Source organism: Hyla sarda, chromosome 5 (assembly GCF_029499605.1).
Source record: "Hyla sarda isolate aHylSar1 chromosome 5, aHylSar1.hap1, whole genome shotgun sequence".
In the NCBI taxonomy this organism is placed as follows: Eukaryota; Metazoa; Chordata; class Amphibia; order Anura; family Hylidae; genus Hyla; species Hyla sarda.
Genome location: NC_079193.1, coordinates 105,003,903 through 105,021,839, shown reverse-complemented (window position 1 = coordinate 105,021,839; position 17,937 = coordinate 105,003,903). Strand labels below are relative to the sequence as shown.

General features: G+C 39.5%; 2 protein-coding genes across 2 annotated transcripts; both read right to left on the bottom strand.

The window, feature by feature from the left end:
* Window positions 1–5,620: 5,620 nt before the first annotated feature.
* On the bottom strand, window positions 5,621–8,501 carry LOC130273372 (uncharacterized). Its single transcript, XM_056520068.1, has 2 exons — window positions 7,631–8,501; window positions 5,621–7,515 (listed from the first exon to the last, which is right to left on the bottom strand). The coding sequence occupies exon 2, from the start codon at window positions 7,463–7,465 to the stop codon at window positions 5,987–5,989; it is 1,479 nt and encodes a 492-aa protein (XP_056376043.1). The 5' UTR covers window positions 7,466–7,515; window positions 7,631–8,501; the 3' UTR covers window positions 5,621–5,986.
* A 2,751-nt stretch (window positions 8,502–11,252) lies between these two features.
* LOC130273371 (uncharacterized) lies at window positions 11,253–14,133 on the bottom strand. The gene is made up of 2 exons (XM_056520067.1): window positions 13,263–14,133; window positions 11,253–13,147 (listed from the first exon to the last, which is right to left on the bottom strand). The coding sequence occupies exon 2, from the start codon at window positions 13,095–13,097 to the stop codon at window positions 11,619–11,621; it is 1,479 nt and encodes a 492-aa protein (XP_056376042.1). The 5' UTR covers window positions 13,098–13,147; window positions 13,263–14,133; the 3' UTR covers window positions 11,253–11,618.
* Between the last annotated feature and the right edge of the window lie 3,804 nt (window positions 14,134–17,937).

Here is a 17,937-nt window from a genome sequence, read left to right as displayed (position 1 = left end):
CCTCCTCGCTGTCCGATCGCCGAATGACTGCTCAGTGCCTGAGATCCAGGCATGAGCAGTCATCCGGCAGAATCGTTGATCACTGGTTTCTTATGAGAAACCAGTGATCAACATAGAAGATCAGTGTGTGCAGTGTTATAGGTCCCTATGGGACCTATAACACTGCAAAAAAAAAGTGAAAAAAAAAAGTGAATAAAGATCATTTAACTCCTCCCCTATTAAAAGTTTGAATCACCCCCCTTTTCCAATAAAAAAAAAACACAGTGTAAATAAAAATAAAAATAAACATATGTGGTATCACCGCGTGTGGAAATGTCCGAATTATAAAAATATATCATTAATTAAACTGCTCGGTCAATGGCATGCGCGCAAAAAAATTCCAAAGTCCAAAATAGTGCATTTTTGGTCACTTTTTATATCATTTAAAAATGAATAAAAAGTGATCAATAAGTCCTATCAATGCAAAAATGGTACCGTTAAAAACTTCTGATCACGGCGCAAAAAATGAGCCCTCATACCGCCCCATACACGGAAAAATAAAAAAGTTATAGGGGTCAGAAGATGACAATTTTAAACGTATTAATTTTCCTGCATGTAGTTATGATTTTTTCCAGAAGTCCGACAAAATCAAACCTATATAAGTAGGGTATCATTTTAATCGTATGGACCTACAGAATACATATCAGGTGTCATTTTTACCGAAAAATGTACTACGTAGAAACGGAAGCCCCCAAAAGTTACAAAATAGCGTTTTTTTTTTCAATTTTGTCGCACAATGATTTTTTTTCCCGCTTCATCATAGATTTTTGGGCAAAATGACTGACGTCATTACAAAGTAGAATTGGTGGCGCAAAAAATAAGCCATCATATGGATTTTTAGGTGTAAATTTGAAAGAGTTATGATTTTTTAAAGGCAAGGAGCAAAAAACGAAAATGCAAAAACGGAAAAACCTCCGGTCCTTAAGGGGTTAAAGGTACTGATTTTGTAAAATAAAGTTTGAGATTTTTTAAAAGCAGTACAATAATAAAATGTATGTAACCATGGGTATCATTTTAATCGTATTGATCCAGAGAATAAAGAAAACATGTATTTTTTACTGTAAAGTGTACAGCGTGAAAACAAATTTGCTAAATTATTATTTTCGATTTAAATTTCCTTACACAAAAAATCATTTTTTGGGTTTACCATACATTTTAGGGTAAAATGAGTGATGTCATTACAAAGTGCAACTGGTCACACAAAAAACAAGCCCTCATATGGGTCTGTGAATGGAAATATAAAAGCTATGGATTTTAGAAGGCGAGGAGGAAAAACGAAAACGCAAAAATTAAATTGGCTGTGTCCTTAAAGCGTACCTGTCATATCACAGAAAAAAAAATAAGTCTAGCTTCTGTATTTCTTTTACAATCAGGTTATATCAGTTCACACTGAATATTCATCTTCTCACAGGCAGGGCGGTGTCCCTCTCTTGCCCTTACTGTACATGACTAAACTTCCTCCATCACTGTGTGTCACAAATTTTCTTAATACTGGGCTGGCACACTGTAACAATCCCCCTCCCCATCTCCTTACTACTGGGGTACATGTTGCTGTATGAGGTAGAACATACTGTCACACTTGCTCCTTCTCCTCTATACTATGGACGGAGCCGTGCACTGAATCATTCTCCTCTCACTCAATGCTGCTTAGAGCTGGAGAGGTGTGGGGGTGTGCGGCCTCCTCTCATCCAATCACAGCAGTGCACACACTGCCTGCTCTTTTCTGCTCTCTGTGTTTGGAGATCTTCACACAGGGAGTGCACACAGCCCCCTCACTTCCTGTACTCTGATGTTGCTAACATCGGAAAGACCATAGTAACAGGTGTTGGACATTTTATGAGGACCTCTGGTGGCCACTTTATAGGAGCAGTTTTTGTGGGGGAAACTGTGGGAAAAAATTATGAAATAGTATTAGAGATATACTTATTTTCTATGGCTCTATTGTTTTTAAAAATATAGTTTTGGTGATAGTGGCCATTTAAGGTCAAAATGGGCTGTGTCCTTAAGGGGTTAATACATAAAGTGGAAGGAGTCAGATTTGCAAAAAATGCTCTCGTCCTTAGGGTCAAAATATTAGAAGTAGAGCAGGAAAAAACCCTCAGGTATGGCGCTGCAGACTCTTGTAGACAGATGAGGCGGATGCCAAAGGTAATAGGAAAGTCCTCAGCAGGACATTTTATTAAAAAAACAATAAAATGGACAAGATTACGCGTTTCGGGAGGATCCCTCCCTTCCTCAGATCAGGATAAGGACAGTACAACAATAGCAGGTTTATATAGCCCAAAAATGGGCGCCAAAAACACATGGGAGGAGTAACAATCCAAACTTGAAAATCAAAGTACAGGAACAGAAACAGCACTTACATATAATATACAGTATGAATATACATTAGGAAGCAAAACAATTACAAATTGTGGTAATATAAGGTCAGGTTATGTGTTTGACCAAGACTAGCAACTGCTGGAGAATCGCAGTGGGCCGGAAGCTGTCAGCCGCATCATGTGAACAGTGTAAACAAGGCACTTCCTGTGTGAGAAGCACGTCAATAGCAGTGAGCTCTGAAGCAGGGCTGGTTGCCCTGGACGCGTTGCTATGCTAGGAGGTCACATGGTCAGCTCTCTACCAATCAGCTCTGAATGTGGTTTCTCCTTACTTGTGAAGGCTGTGAGGATCGTACTGGCAGAGGACACTGACAGGCTCCTATTCAGTGTAAGCTGTGCGATTATTATCTATATGCAAATAGTGCTGTCAGGGGATACTAGCTGCCTGGTCAGTGTGGGCTGTGAGCACTGTGTATAATAGGATTGCACTGTCAGGAGATACTGACAGTCTCTTAGACACTTCAGGCTATGTGAATCCTGTGAGGATCCCACTGTTAGGGGATAAGCAGGCATGAGAGGGAGACAAGATGTTTATAGAGAACTATACAGGGATATTAGTCTGTTAATCAGTGCAGAGAAGAAGTAAGCACTGCCTGTATAGTGATCACATTGTAAGGGGGAGACTCACATTGTCATAGGTAAAGATGAAGGTGATATGTAAAAGAGGACATGCTGGTGTGGTATTATGATGTGTAACAGCATGGTATAGTATAACCAGGTATTAACTGATAACAAGATTACTATTTTAGTCATGATCGGACCATGTTAGGTATGTGGTATTGATAGGAACTTGTGTAGTGATAACATATGGAGTGATATGCTGTGTCTTAAGGGCCATAATAGGTATATAACCCTATATCAACCATTGGTGTATAATGGATCAGAACACCCTATGTAAACAGTACACTCTTTGTAACCTAGTAAAAATATAAATATGTGCATAGCATTAAGAAATATAAATATGTGCATGGCGTTAAGAAATATGAATATGTGCATGGCGTACAAAATATATGTATATAAATGGGTCTAGGTACTATAAAAACATGTAGTAATGAAAACACATGTACAAATACATATGCACACATGCACATATATACACATATGCATATATACACATATACACATACACATACACCCATCTACACACATGCGTGAACATATACAAAACCATATAGGGAATAATGGTTTCAACTGCATATGCATGGGGAAGTTGTAAAACAGAAGAATAAAGTAAGAGCAGGAGTGAATTATCTGATGACAAGGTGATGGCCTTATTTATAGGGAGCATTCTATCATCTCATTAAGACCTGTGGGCACCAATGTTTGGAGTTTGTATATCCAGTAATTTTCTCGTTTACGTAAGGTATTAAACCTATGTGGAATGTCCCTGGATATACTTTCTATTGGGGTAATTGAAATAACATTGAAGTTTTGACCATGCTGTTCAGTTATATGCCGGGAGACACTATGGAGGAGAAAACCATTGGTGGCGTTGTTCCTATGTTTTGTGATTCTTTCCCGTAGACACCTAATGGTTCTCCCCACATATTGTAGACCACATTGGCAATCCAGAAGATACACCACGTATTGGGAGGAGCAGTTCAGCAAGGTTTTAATCTGGAATGTTTCTCCCGTGATTTTAGAGGTGAAAGTTTTGGCACGGTGGTGGAGATTTGCACAACATTTGCAGCGATTATGCCCGCATCTATAAGCGCCTGTGGTGGTGAGGAAATTCACAGGTTGGTGATTGTGAGTTTTTAATCTGCTGGGAGCTATAATATTACGGAGTGTTTTACCTCTCCTGAATGTAACACCTGGTTTTTGGGGGAGAGTGTCTCGTAGAAAGGGGTCATTCATTACAATTGGCCAGTGTTTGTGTAAAATGTCTTTAATGTGTTTGTGCTCTCTAGAAAAAGTGGTTATGAAATTTATAGACCAATCTTTCTCATTGCTCGGGGTGAATTTTCCTTTGGACAAGCATTCTTGTTGTGATAGAGTGCTAGCCCTCTTAAAAGAAGAATCCACAATGGCCTTTGGGTATTTTTTAGCCCTAAACCTTTTTCTTAGAATGTCACTCTGTTCTTCAAAATCATTGAGGTTAGAACAATTTCGTCTAATACGTTTAAATTGCCCATAAGGCACATTTATGAGCCATTTTTTAAAATGTGAACTAGTAAAATCAAGATAGCTGTTACTATCTACTTTTTTAAAAAAGGTTTTAGTATTCAAAGCTCCTAGGCCATTGTGGAAAACAACAACATCTAAAAACTCAGCATTATCATTAAAAACATTATGTGTGAAATGAAGGCCCCAGTTGTTACAGTTAAGATATGTTAAAAATTCATCTAATAAAACAGTGGAACCATTCCAAATAAAAAATATATCATCAATAAAACGTTTAAAATAAACACAGTGTCGAAATAGATGGTTTGGATAAACAAAAGTCTCCTCAAATAAGCCCACAAAAAGATTAGCGAAGCTGGGTGCCACGCGTGACCCCATTGCGGTGCCGGTATGCTGAGCATAAATACATTTCTGGAATTCAAAGTAATTGTGTGTTAAAACGTAGCGAAGACCTTTTTGAATAAAATCGCGCTGAGCCTGTGGGAGTTCTGGGTCATTGTTTAGAAAATGAGCCACAGCATTAATCCCCAGGTCGTGGTCTATCACCGTGTACAAGGAAGTGATATCCATTGTAACCAAGAGGTATTCTGTCTTCCATTCTACTGCTAAAATGGAGGAAATAAAATCTGTAGTATCTTTGAGGTAGGAGGTCAATTTTAAAACGTATTTATGCAACAGCAGGTCTAAATAATGTGACAAATTGGAAGACACAGAGCCTATCCCAGATACAATAGGGCGCCCTGGTGGATTTTCGGTATTTTTATGAACCTTTGGTAAGTAATAAAAAATAGGTAAAGATGGTTCATGTATAAGAATAAAATCTTTTTCAGATTTATTCAGGACGCCCGTCTGAAAACCTTCATTAACCAATGTTTTCAATTCATCAGTGTATTTCTTAGTCGGGTCTGTAGGCAACGTTTTATAAAATTTGGGATCGGTAAGGAGTCTGTTAGCTTCCTTGATATAATCTTCTGTGTTTAAAATGACCACCCCTCCCCCCTTGTCTGCTGGTCGAATCACAATATTACGGTTCTCCGCTAGTTTCTTTAAGGTTTGGTGTTCAATGCGAGATAAATTATTAGCATATTTATTGTCTCTTTTAGTAAGTTTTTCTAGATCGTGTGCGACCATGCTAAGAAAAGTATCAAGGTAACTGCCTCTCGATTGGAGGGGATAGAAGTTCGATTTTGGTTTAAGGTCAGTGTGTATAGGTGCTGGTACCATAGATTCTATATCAGTGGTGTGGCTGTGCTCCCCTTGTGGTTCACCTTTGATATTGAAAAACCTTTTAATAGTAAGCTTTTTCACAAAATTATTAAGGTCAATAAATAGGTCAAAGCTGTTGGACCTTCCCGTCGGACAGAATGATAGCCCTCTTTTGAGGATATTATTTTCAATATCATTGATAATATAAGTAGAGAGATTGAATATTTTAACAGTGTCTATATTTGGACAACCTTGTGTGTCTTGTTCTTCCTTTTTCTCTTGTCTTCCCTCGTTTCTTTTTCGACCTCCCCTGCATCCCCGTCTCCGCGGTCTTTTCTTTTTACCCCTAAAGGGGGAGCTATGTCCACTAGTTCCATAGGGGTTGTGGGTTTCATAGGTGGGGGTGATATCTGAATTCTGCGGGGGAGGTCTAAAAAAACAGTAGTGTTGTGTTGGTTGTGGGGTAAGGATAAATCCATATTGGGGATGGTGGTATTTGAGAGTTTGGGATGGTTAGTGGGGGGGTTCTCCATTGGGGTGAAATATATGCGTCCTGGATCATTACTGCAAGGGGGGGTAGTGATATGAACGGTTAGTAGTGAGTCATCAAGGAGAGAATCTTGGTCAGATGAAGAGAAACGGCCTGAAGGAAGGCGTTTAGAAGGTTCGTGTTTGGGTGGATTGAGGCTACATGAGTTAATAAATTCAATGAGTTCCTGAGGAGGTGGATTAGATGGAGCCGTATTGATGGTGGGATGATGGACGGTAGTAGTATGAGTGCTGGTCTGTGGTATAATATTGGATGGATGGGAGTGACAATCAGAGGTAGAAAGCTGTTTATGGAAAGAGTTGGAGTGTGACTGGTGGGTAGGTTCAGATGGATTAAGGCGTCTGGGTTTGTGGGAGTAGGGTTGCCGAGGAGTAGTATTCTGGGTTGTGGTTTTATGAATGAGATTAGATGGTGGCTGGGGGGTAGTTTTGTAAGTTGGTCTGAAGGTTTTAGTATTGTTTAAGGAACGTGGTGGATATTTATTTTTATTTGTCTTATTATTAATATTTTTGTTTTTACTATAAGTGAGGTTCCCATCATGTGGTTTGTCTGTTTTGAGCCAGTATTTGATGTTATTATTCTGATAGTCATTCCTATCTCTGTTCAGCTTGGTCAGCTTTTTTTGTAATATTTCTTTTTCCAACTTGAGTGATTTTGTGTTATGAGATAACTGCCACTCTGTGTATTCCGGTAAATGTTGGAACTTCGAGAGTGCAAATATGCAGTTATCGATTTTATCCGAGAGGTGGTCTACAACTGAGTCCCTTTTTTCTGATAATAATTGAAGGAGTGTGGAGGAACAGAAGTTTAAAGCATATTCCCATTTACTGTAAAACTCAGTGTCCTCTTTGAATGATGCAATTGGTCTCAGTCTTAAACCCCTGGGAACAAGTTTTTCATTCAGATATACTTTAAGAAAAGCACTGTCCAGTTGATGGTGAGTTTCTTCCGCTGAGAGTTTTTCAAGTTCAAAGAAGAGGCTTTTCATTTGTTCAAAATCATTAACCTTAACAGTACCTGCAGGATCAGAGGAGGACATCACTGTTCCAATGAATGGTGTGGAAGTCACAAGGGTGTCGAACATCATGGATCTCCTGTTTAATCTTGTATTCTTGAGGTCCATGGTAGCGAATGAAGGGAGGGTAGTCACGGTCGCCTCGGCCATGAGTAGAAACTCTTCTGGCACGTTACAGCTAACGGCCTGTGTTGAAGAATCTGTAGAGAAAAGAAAAGAAAGGACCGACGGACGGCGCCTCGTGTATTTACCCTCAATAGATCGGGTGGTGGGTGGGGGGGGGGAACCCCACGGGGCTTATAGATGGCCGCTCACCTTGAGATCTATGCAAAAAAGCATATCACCCACGATATAATCTGGGTACTGTAGTACGAGTCGCTGCTATGCCGATGGGTTGCAGGAGGAAACAAGTCGTCCTGGGAGTCAATATTAGAAGTAGAGCAGGAAAAAACCCTCAGGTATGGCGCTGCAGACTCTTGTAGACAGATGAGGCGGATGCCAAAGGTAATAGGAAAGTCCTCAGCAGGACATTTTATTAAAAAAACAATAAAATGGACAAGATTACGCGTTTCGGGAGGATCCCTCCCTTCCTCAGATCAGGATAAGGACAGTACAACAATAGCAGGTTTATATAGCCCAAAAATGGGCGCCAAAAACACATGGGAGGAGTAACAATCCAAACTTGAAAATCAAAGTACAGGAACAGAAACAGCACTTACATATAATATACAGTATGAATATACATTAGGAAGCAAAACAATTACAAATTGTGGTAATATAAGGTCAGGTTATGTGTTTGACCAAGACTAGCAACTGCTGGAGAATCGCAGTGGGCCGGAAGCTGTCAGCCGCATCATGTGAACAGTGTAAACAAGGCACTTCCTGTGTGAGAAGCACGTCAATAGCAGTGAGCTCTGAAGCAGGGCTGGTTGCCCTGGACGCGTTGCTATGCTAGGAGGTCACATGGTCAGCTCTCTACCAATCAGCTCTGAATGTGGTTTCTCCTTACTTGTGAAGGCTGTGAGGATCGTACTGGCAGAGGACACTGACAGGCTCCTATTCAGTGTAAGCTGTGCGATTATTATCTATATGCAAATAGTGCTGTCAGGGGATACTAGCTGCCTGGTCAGTGTGGGCTGTGAGCACTGTGTATAATAGGATTGCACTGTCAGGAGATACTGACAGTCTCTTAGACACTTCAGGCTATGTGAATCCTGTGAGGATCCCACTGTTAGGGGATAAGCAGGCATGAGAGGGAGACAAGATGTTTATAGAGAACTATACAGGGATATTAGTCTGTTAATCAGTGCAGAGAAGAAGTAAGCACTGCCTGTATAGTGATCACATTGTAAGGGGGAGACTCACATTGTCATAGGTAAAGATGAAGGTGATATGTAAAAGAGGACATGCTGGTGTGGTATTATGATGTGTAACAGCATGGTATAGTATAACCAGGTATTAACTGATAACAAGATTACTATTTTAGTCATGATCGGACCATGTTAGGTATGTGGTATTGATAGGAACTTGTGTAGTGATAACATATGGAGTGATATGCTGTGTCTTAAGGGCCATAATAGGTATATAACCCTATATCAACCATTGGTGTATAATGGATCAGAACACCCTATGTAAACAGTACACTCTTTGTAACCTAGTAAAAATATAAATATGTGCATAGCATTAAGAAATATAAATATGTGCATGGCGTTAAGAAATATGAATATGTGCATGGCGTACAAAATATATGTATATAAATGGGTCTAGGTACTATAAAAACATGTAGTAATGAAAACACATGTACAAATACATATGCACACATGCACATATATACACATATGCATATATACACATATACACATACACATACACCCATCTACACACATGCGTGAACATATACAAAACCATATAGGGAATAATGGTTTCAACTGCATATGCATGGGGAAGTTGTAAAACAGAAGAATAAAGTAAGAGCAGGAGTGAATTATCTGATGACAAGGTGATGGCCTTATTTATAGGGAGCATTCTATCATCTCATTAAGACCTGTGGGCACCAATGTTTGGAGTTTGTATATCCAGTAATTTTCTCGTTTACGTAAGGTATTAAACCTATGTGGAATGTCCCTGGATATACTTTCTATTGGGGTAATTGAAATAACATTGAAGTTTTGACCATGCTGTTCAGTTATATGCCGGGAGACACTATGGAGGAGAAAACCATTGGTGGCGTTGTTCCTATGTTTTGTGATTCTTTCCCGTAGACACCTAATGGTTCTCCCCACATATTGTAGACCACATTGGCAATCCAGAAGATACACCACGTATTGGGAGGAGCAGTTCAGCAAGGTTTTAATCTGGAATGTTTCTCCCGTGATTTTAGAGGTGAAAGTTTTGGCACGGTGGTGGAGATTTGCACAACATTTGCAGCGATTATGCCCGCATCTATAAGCGCCTGTGGTGGTGAGGAAATTCACAGGTTGGTGATTGTGAGTTTTTAATCTGCTGGGAGCTATAATATTACGGAGTGTTTTACCTCTCCTGAATGTAACACCTGGTTTTTGGGGGAGAGTGTCTCGTAGAAAGGGGTCATTCATTACAATTGGCCAGTGTTTGTGTAAAATGTCTTTAATGTGTTTGTGCTCTCTAGAAAAAGTGGTTATGAAATTTATAGACCAATCTTTCTCATTGCTCGGGGTGAATTTTCCTTTGGACAAGCATTCTTGTTGTGATAGAGTGCTAGCCCTCTTAAAAGAAGAATCCACAATGGCCTTTGGGTATTTTTTAGCCCTAAACCTTTTTCTTAGAATGTCACTCTGTTCTTCAAAATCATTGAGGTTAGAACAATTTCGTCTAATACGTTTAAATTGCCCATAAGGCACATTTATGAGCCATTTTTTAAAATGTGAACTAGTAAAATCAAGATAGCTGTTACTATCTACTTTTTTAAAAAAGGTTTTAGTATTCAAAGCTCCTAGGCCATTGTGGAAAACAACAACATCTAAAAACTCAGCATTATCATTAAAAACATTATGTGTGAAATGAAGGCCCCAGTTGTTACAGTTAAGATATGTTAAAAATTCATCTAATAAAACAGTGGAACCATTCCAAATAAAAAATATATCATCAATAAAACGTTTAAAATAAACACAGTGTCGAAATAGATGGTTTGGATAAACAAAAGTCTCCTCAAATAAGCCCACAAAAAGATTAGCGAAGCTGGGTGCCACGCGTGACCCCATTGCGGTGCCGGTATGCTGAGCATAAATACATTTCTGGAATTCAAAGTAATTGTGTGTTAAAACGTAGCGAAGACCTTTTTGAATAAAATCGCGCTGAGCCTGTGGGAGTTCTGGGTCATTGTTTAGAAAATGAGCCACAGCATTAATCCCCAGGTCGTGGTCTATCACCGTGTACAAGGAAGTGATATCCATTGTAACCAAGAGGTATTCTGTCTTCCATTCTACTGCTAAAATGGAGGAAATAAAATCTGTAGTATCTTTGAGGTAGGAGGTCAATTTTAAAACGTATTTATGCAACAGCAGGTCTAAATAATGTGACAAATTGGAAGACACAGAGCCTATCCCAGATACAATAGGGCGCCCTGGTGGATTTTCGGTATTTTTATGAACCTTTGGTAAGTAATAAAAAATAGGTAAAGATGGTTCATGTATAAGAATAAAATCTTTTTCAGATTTATTCAGGACGCCCGTCTGAAAACCTTCATTAACCAATGTTTTCAATTCATCAGTGTATTTCTTAGTCGGGTCTGTAGGCAACGTTTTATAAAATTTGGGATCGGTAAGGAGTCTGTTAGCTTCCTTGATATAATCTTCTGTGTTTAAAATGACCACCCCTCCCCCCTTGTCTGCTGGTCGAATCACAATATTACGGTTCTCCGCTAGTTTCTTTAAGGTTTGGTGTTCAATGCGAGATAAATTATTAGCATATTTATTGTCTCTTTTAGTAAGTTTTTCTAGATCGTGTGCGACCATGCTAAGAAAAGTATCAAGGTAACTGCCTCTCGATTGGAGGGGATAGAAGTTCGATTTTGGTTTAAGGTCAGTGTGTATAGGTGCTGGTACCATAGATTCTATATCAGTGGTGTGGCTGTGCTCCCCTTGTGGTTCACCTTTGATATTGAAAAACCTTTTAATAGTAAGCTTTTTCACAAAATTATTAAGGTCAATAAATAGGTCAAAGCTGTTGGACCTTCCCGTCGGACAGAATGATAGCCCTCTTTTGAGGATATTATTTTCAATATCATTGATAATATAAGTAGAGAGATTGAATATTTTAACAGTGTCTATATTTGGACAACCTTGTGTGTCTTGTTCTTCCTTTTTCTCTTGTCTTCCCTCGTTTCTTTTTCGACCTCCCCTGCATCCCCGTCTCCGCGGTCTTTTCTTTTTACCCCTAAAGGGGGAGCTATGTCCACTAGTTCCATAGGGGTTGTGGGTTTCATAGGTGGGGGTGATATCTGAATTCTGCGGGGGAGGTCTAAAAAAACAGTAGTGTTGTGTTGGTTGTGGGGTAAGGATAAATCCATATTGGGGATGGTGGTATTTGAGAGTTTGGGATGGTTAGTGGGGGGGTTCTCCATTGGGGTGAAATATATGCGTCCTGGATCATTACTGCAAGGGGGGGTAGTGATATGAACGGTTAGTAGTGAGTCATCAAGGAGAGAATCTTGGTCAGATGAAGAGAAACGGCCTGAAGGAAGGCGTTTAGAAGGTTCGTGTTTGGGTGGATTGAGGCTACATGAGTTAATAAATTCAATGAGTTCCTGAGGAGGTGGATTAGATGGAGCCGTATTGATGGTGGGATGATGGACGGTAGTAGTATGAGTGCTGGTCTGTGGTATAATATTGGATGGATGGGAGTGACAATCAGAGGTAGAAAGCTGTTTATGGAAAGAGTTGGAGTGTGACTGGTGGGTAGGTTCAGATGGATTAAGGCGTCTGGGTTTGTGGGAGTAGGGTTGCCGAGGAGTAGTATTCTGGGTTGTGGTTTTATGAATGAGATTAGATGGTGGCTGGGGGGTAGTTTTGTAAGTTGGTCTGAAGGTTTTAGTATTGTTTAAGGAACGTGGTGGATATTTATTTTTATTTGTCTTATTATTAATATTTTTGTTTTTACTATAAGTGAGGTTCCCATCATGTGGTTTGTCTGTTTTGAGCCAGTATTTGATGTTATTATTCTGATAGTCATTCCTATCTCTGTTCAGCTTGGTCAGCTTTTTTTGTAATATTTCTTTTTCCAACTTGAGTGATTTTGTGTTATGAGATAACTGCCACTCTGTGTATTCCGGTAAATGTTGGAACTTCGAGAGTGCAAATATGCAGTTATCGATTTTATCCGAGAGGTGGTCTACAACTGAGTCCCTTTTTTCTGATAATAATTGAAGGAGTGTGGAGGAACAGAAGTTTAAAGCATATTCCCATTTACTGTAAAACTCAGTGTCCTCTTTGAATGATGCAATTGGTCTCAGTCTTAAACCCCTGGGAACAAGTTTTTCATTCAGATATACTTTAAGAAAAGCACTGTCCAGTTGATGGTGAGTTTCTTCCGCTGAGAGTTTTTCAAGTTCAAAGAAGAGGCTTTTCATTTGTTCAAAATCATTAACCTTAACAGTACCTGCAGGATCAGAGGAGGACATCACTGTTCCAATGAATGGTGTGGAAGTCACAAGGGTGTCGAACATCATGGATCTCCTGTTTAATCTTGTATTCTTGAGGTCCATGGTAGCGAATGAAGGGAGGGTAGTCACGGTCGCCTCGGCCATGAGTAGAAACTCTTCTGGCACGTTACAGCTAACGGCCTGTGTTGAAGAATCTGTAGAGAAAAGAAAAGAAAGGACCGACGGACGGCGCCTCGTGTATTTACCCTCAATAGATCGGGTGGTGGGTGGGGGGGGGGAACCCCACGGGGCTTATAGATGGCCGCTCACCTTGAGATCTATGCAAAAAAGCATATCACCCACGATATAATCTGGGTACTGTAGTACGAGTCGCTGCTATGCCGATGGGTTGCAGGAGGAAACAAGTCGTCCTGGGAGTCAATATTAGAAGTAGAGCAGGAAAAAACCCTCAGGTATGGCGCTGCAGACTCTTGTAGACAGATGAGGCGGATGCCAAAGGTAATAGGAAAGTCCTCAGCAGGACATTTTATTAAAAAAACAATAAAATGGACAAGATTACGCGTTTCGGGAGGATCCCTCCCTTCCTCAGATCAGGATAAGGACAGTACAACAATAGCAGGTTTATATAGCCCAAAAATGGGCGCCAAAAACACATGGGAGGAGTAACAATCCAAACTTGAAAATCAAAGTACAGGAACAGAAACAGCACTTACATATAATATACAGTATGAATATACATTAGGAAGCAAAACAATTACAAATTGTGGTAATATAAGGTCAGGTTATGTGTTTGACCAAGACTAGCAACTGCTGGAGAATCGCAGTGGGCCGGAAGCTGTCAGCCGCATCATGTGAACAGTGTAAACAAGGCACTTCCTGTGTGAGAAGCACGTCAATAGCAGTGAGCTCTGAAGCAGGGCTGGTTGCCCTGGACGCGTTGCTATGCTAGGAGGTCACATGGTCAGCTCTCTACCAATCAGCTCTGAATGTGGTTTCTCCTTACTTGTGAAGGCTGTGAGGATCGTACTGGCAGAGGACACTGACAGGCTCCTATTCAGTGTAAGCTGTGCGATTATTATCTATATGCAAATAGTGCTGTCAGGGGATACTAGCTGCCTGGTCAGTGTGGGCTGTGAGCACTGTGTATAATAGGATTGCACTGTCAGGAGATACTGACAGTCTCTTAGACACTTCAGGCTATGTGAATCCTGTGAGGATCCCACTGTTAGGGGATAAGCAGGCATGAGAGGGAGACAAGATGTTTATAGAGAACTATACAGGGATATTAGTCTGTTAATCAGTGCAGAGAAGAAGTAAGCACTGCCTGTATAGTGATCACATTGTAAGGGGGAGACTCACATTGTCATAGGTAAAGATGAAGGTGATATGTAAAAGAGGACATGCTGGTGTGGTATTATGATGTGTAACAGCATGGTATAGTATAACCAGGTATTAACTGATAACAAGATTACTATTTTAGTCATGATCGGACCATGTTAGGTATGTGGTATTGATAGGAACTTGTGTAGTGATAACATATGGAGTGATATGCTGTGTCTTAAGGGCCATAATAGGTATATAACCCTATATCAACCATTGGTGTATAATGGATCAGAACACCCTATGTAAACAGTACACTCTTTGTAACCTAGTAAAAATATAAATATGTGCATAGCATTAAGAAATATAAATATGTGCATGGCGTTAAGAAATATGAATATGTGCATGGCGTACAAAATATATGTATATAAATGGGTCTAGGTACTATAAAAACATGTAGTAATGAAAACACATGTACAAATACATATGCACACATGCACATATATACACATATGCATATATACACATATACACATACACATACACCCATCTACACACATGCGTGAACATATACAAAACCATATAGGGAATAATGGTTTCAACTGCATATGCATGGGGAAGTTGTAAAACAGAAGAATAAAGTAAGAGCAGGAGTGAATTATCTGATGACAAGGTGATGGCCTTATTTATAGGGAGCATTCTATCATCTCATTAAGACCTGTGGGCACCAATGTTTGGAGTTTGTATATCCAGTAATTTTCTCGTTTACGTAAGGTATTAAACCTATGTGGAATGTCCCTGGATATACTTTCTATTGGGGTAATTGAAATAACATTGAAGTTTTGACCATGCTGTTCAGTTATATGCCGGGAGACACTATGGAGGAGAAAACCATTGGTGGCGTTGTTCCTATGTTTTGTGATTCTTTCCCGTAGACACCTAATGGTTCTCCCCACATATTGTAGACCACATTGGCAATCCAGAAGATACACCACGTATTGGGAGGAGCAGTTCAGCAAGGTTTTAATCTGGAATGTTTCTCCCGTGATTTTAGAGGTGAAAGTTTTGGCACGGTGGTGGAGATTTGCACAACATTTGCAGCGATTATGCCCGCATCTATAAGCGCCTGTGGTGGTGAGGAAATTCACAGGTTGGTGATTGTGAGTTTTTAATCTGCTGGGAGCTATAATATTACGGAGTGTTTTACCTCTCCTGAATGTAACACCTGGTTTTTGGGGGAGAGTGTCTCGTAGAAAGGGGTCATTCATTACAATTGGCCAGTGTTTGTGTAAAATGTCTTTAATGTGTTTGTGCTCTCTAGAAAAAGTGGTTATGAAATTTATAGACCAATCTTTCTCATTGCTCGGGGTGAATTTTCCTTTGGACAAGCATTCTTGTTGTGATAGAGTGCTAGCCCTCTTAAAAGAAGAATCCACAATGGCCTTTGGGTATTTTTTAGCCCTAAACCTTTTTCTTAGAATGTCACTCTGTTCTTCAAAATCATTGAGGTTAGAACAATTTCGTCTAATACGTTTAAATTGCCCATAAGGCACATTTATGAGCCATTTTTTAAAATGTGAACTAGTAAAATCAAGATAGCTGTTACTATCTACTTTTTTAAAAAAGGTTTTAGTATTCAAAGCTCCTAGGCCATTGTGGAAAACAACAACATCTAAAAACTCAGCATTATCATTAAAAACATTATGTGTGAAATGAAGGCCCCAGTTGTTACAGTTAAGATATGTTAAAAATTCATCTAATAAAACAGTGGAACCATTCCAAATAAAAAATATATCATCAATAAAACGTTTAAAATAAACACAGTGTCGAAATAGATGGTTTGGATAAACAAAAGTCTCCTCAAATAAGCCCACAAAAAGATTAGCGAAGCTGGGTGCCACGCGTGACCCCATTGCGGTGCCGGTATGCTGAGCATAAATACATTTCTGGAATTCAAAGTAATTGTGTGTTAAAACGTAGCGAAGACCTTTTTGAATAAAATCGCGCTGAGCCTGTGGGAGTTCTGGGTCATTGTTTAGAAAATGAGCCACAGCATTAATCCCCAGGTCGTGGTCTATCACCGTGTACAAGGAAGTGATATCCATTGTAACCAAGAGGTATTCTGTCTTCCATTCTACTGCTAAAATGGAGGAAATAAAATCTGTAGTATCTTTGAGGTAGGAGGTCAATTTTAAAACGTATTTATGCAACAGCAGGTCTAAATAATGTGACAAATTGGAAGACACAGAGCCTATCCCAGATACAATAGGGCGCCCTGGTGGATTTTCGGTATTTTTATGAACCTTTGGTAAGTAATAAAAAATAGGTAAAGATGGTTCATGTATAAGAATAAAATCTTTTTCAGATTTATTCAGGACGCCCGTCTGAAAACCTTCATTAACCAATGTTTTCAATTCATCAGTGTATTTCTTAGTCGGGTCTGTAGGCAACGTTTTATAAAATTTGGGATCGGTAAGGAGTCTGTTAGCTTCCTTGATCACAACAAGAATGCTTGTCCAAAGGAAAATTCACCCCGAGCAATGAGAAAGATTGGTCTATAAATTTCATAACCACTTTTTCTAGAGAGCACAAACACATTAAAGACATTTTACACAAACACTGGCCAATTGTAATGAATGACCCCTTTCTACGAGACACTCTCCCCCAAAAACCAGGTGTTACATTCAGGAGAGGTAAAACACTCCGTAATATTATAGCTCCCAGCAGATTAAAAACTCACAATCACCAACCTGTGAATTTCCTCACCACCACAGGCGCTTATAGATGCGGGCATAATCGCTGCAAATGTTGTGCAAATCTCCACCACCGTGCCAAAACTTTCACCTCTAAAATCACGGGAGAAACATTCCAGATTAAAACCTTGCTGAACTGCTCCTCCCAATACGTGGTGTATCTTCTGGATTGCCAATGTGGTCTACAATATGTGGGGAGAACCATTAGGTGTCTACGGGAAAGAATCACAAAACATAGGAACAACGCCACCAATGGTTTTCTCCTCCATAGTGTCTCCCGGCATATAACTGAACAGCATGGTCAAAACTTCAATGTTATTTCAATTACCCCAATAGAAAGTATATCCAGGGACATTCCACATAGGTTTAATACCTTACGTAAACGAGAAAATTACTGGATATACAAACTCCAAACATTGGTGCCCACAGGTCTTAATGAGATGATAGAATGCTCCCTATAAATAAGGCCATCACCTTGTCATCAGATAATTCACTCCTGCTCTTACTTTATTCTTCTGTTTTACAACTTCCCCATGCATATGCAGTTGAAACCATTATTCCCTATATGGTTTTGTATATGTTCACGCATGTGTGTAGATGGGTGTATGTGTATGTGTATATGTGTATATATGCATATGTGTATATATGTGCATGTGTGCATATGTATTTGTACATGTGTTTTCATTACTACATGTTTTTATAGTACCTAGACCCATTTATATACATATATTTTGTACGCCATGCACATATTCATATTTCTTAACGCCATGCACATATTTATATTTCTTAATGCTATGCACATATTTATATTTTTACTAGGTTACAAAGAGTGTACTGTTTACATAGGGTGTTCTGATCCATTATACACCAATGGTTGATATAGGGTTATATACCTATTATGGCCCTTAAGA

Excerpts from the sequence above, each read along its gene's own strand:
- LOC130273372 (XM_056520068.1), bottom strand. The coding sequence starts at position 7,465 with ATGGCCGAGGCGACCGTGACTACCCTCCCTTCATTCGCTACCATGGAC.
- LOC130273371 (XM_056520067.1), bottom strand. The coding sequence starts at position 13,097 with ATGGCCGAGGCGACCGTGACTACCCTCCCTTCATTCGCTACCATGGAC.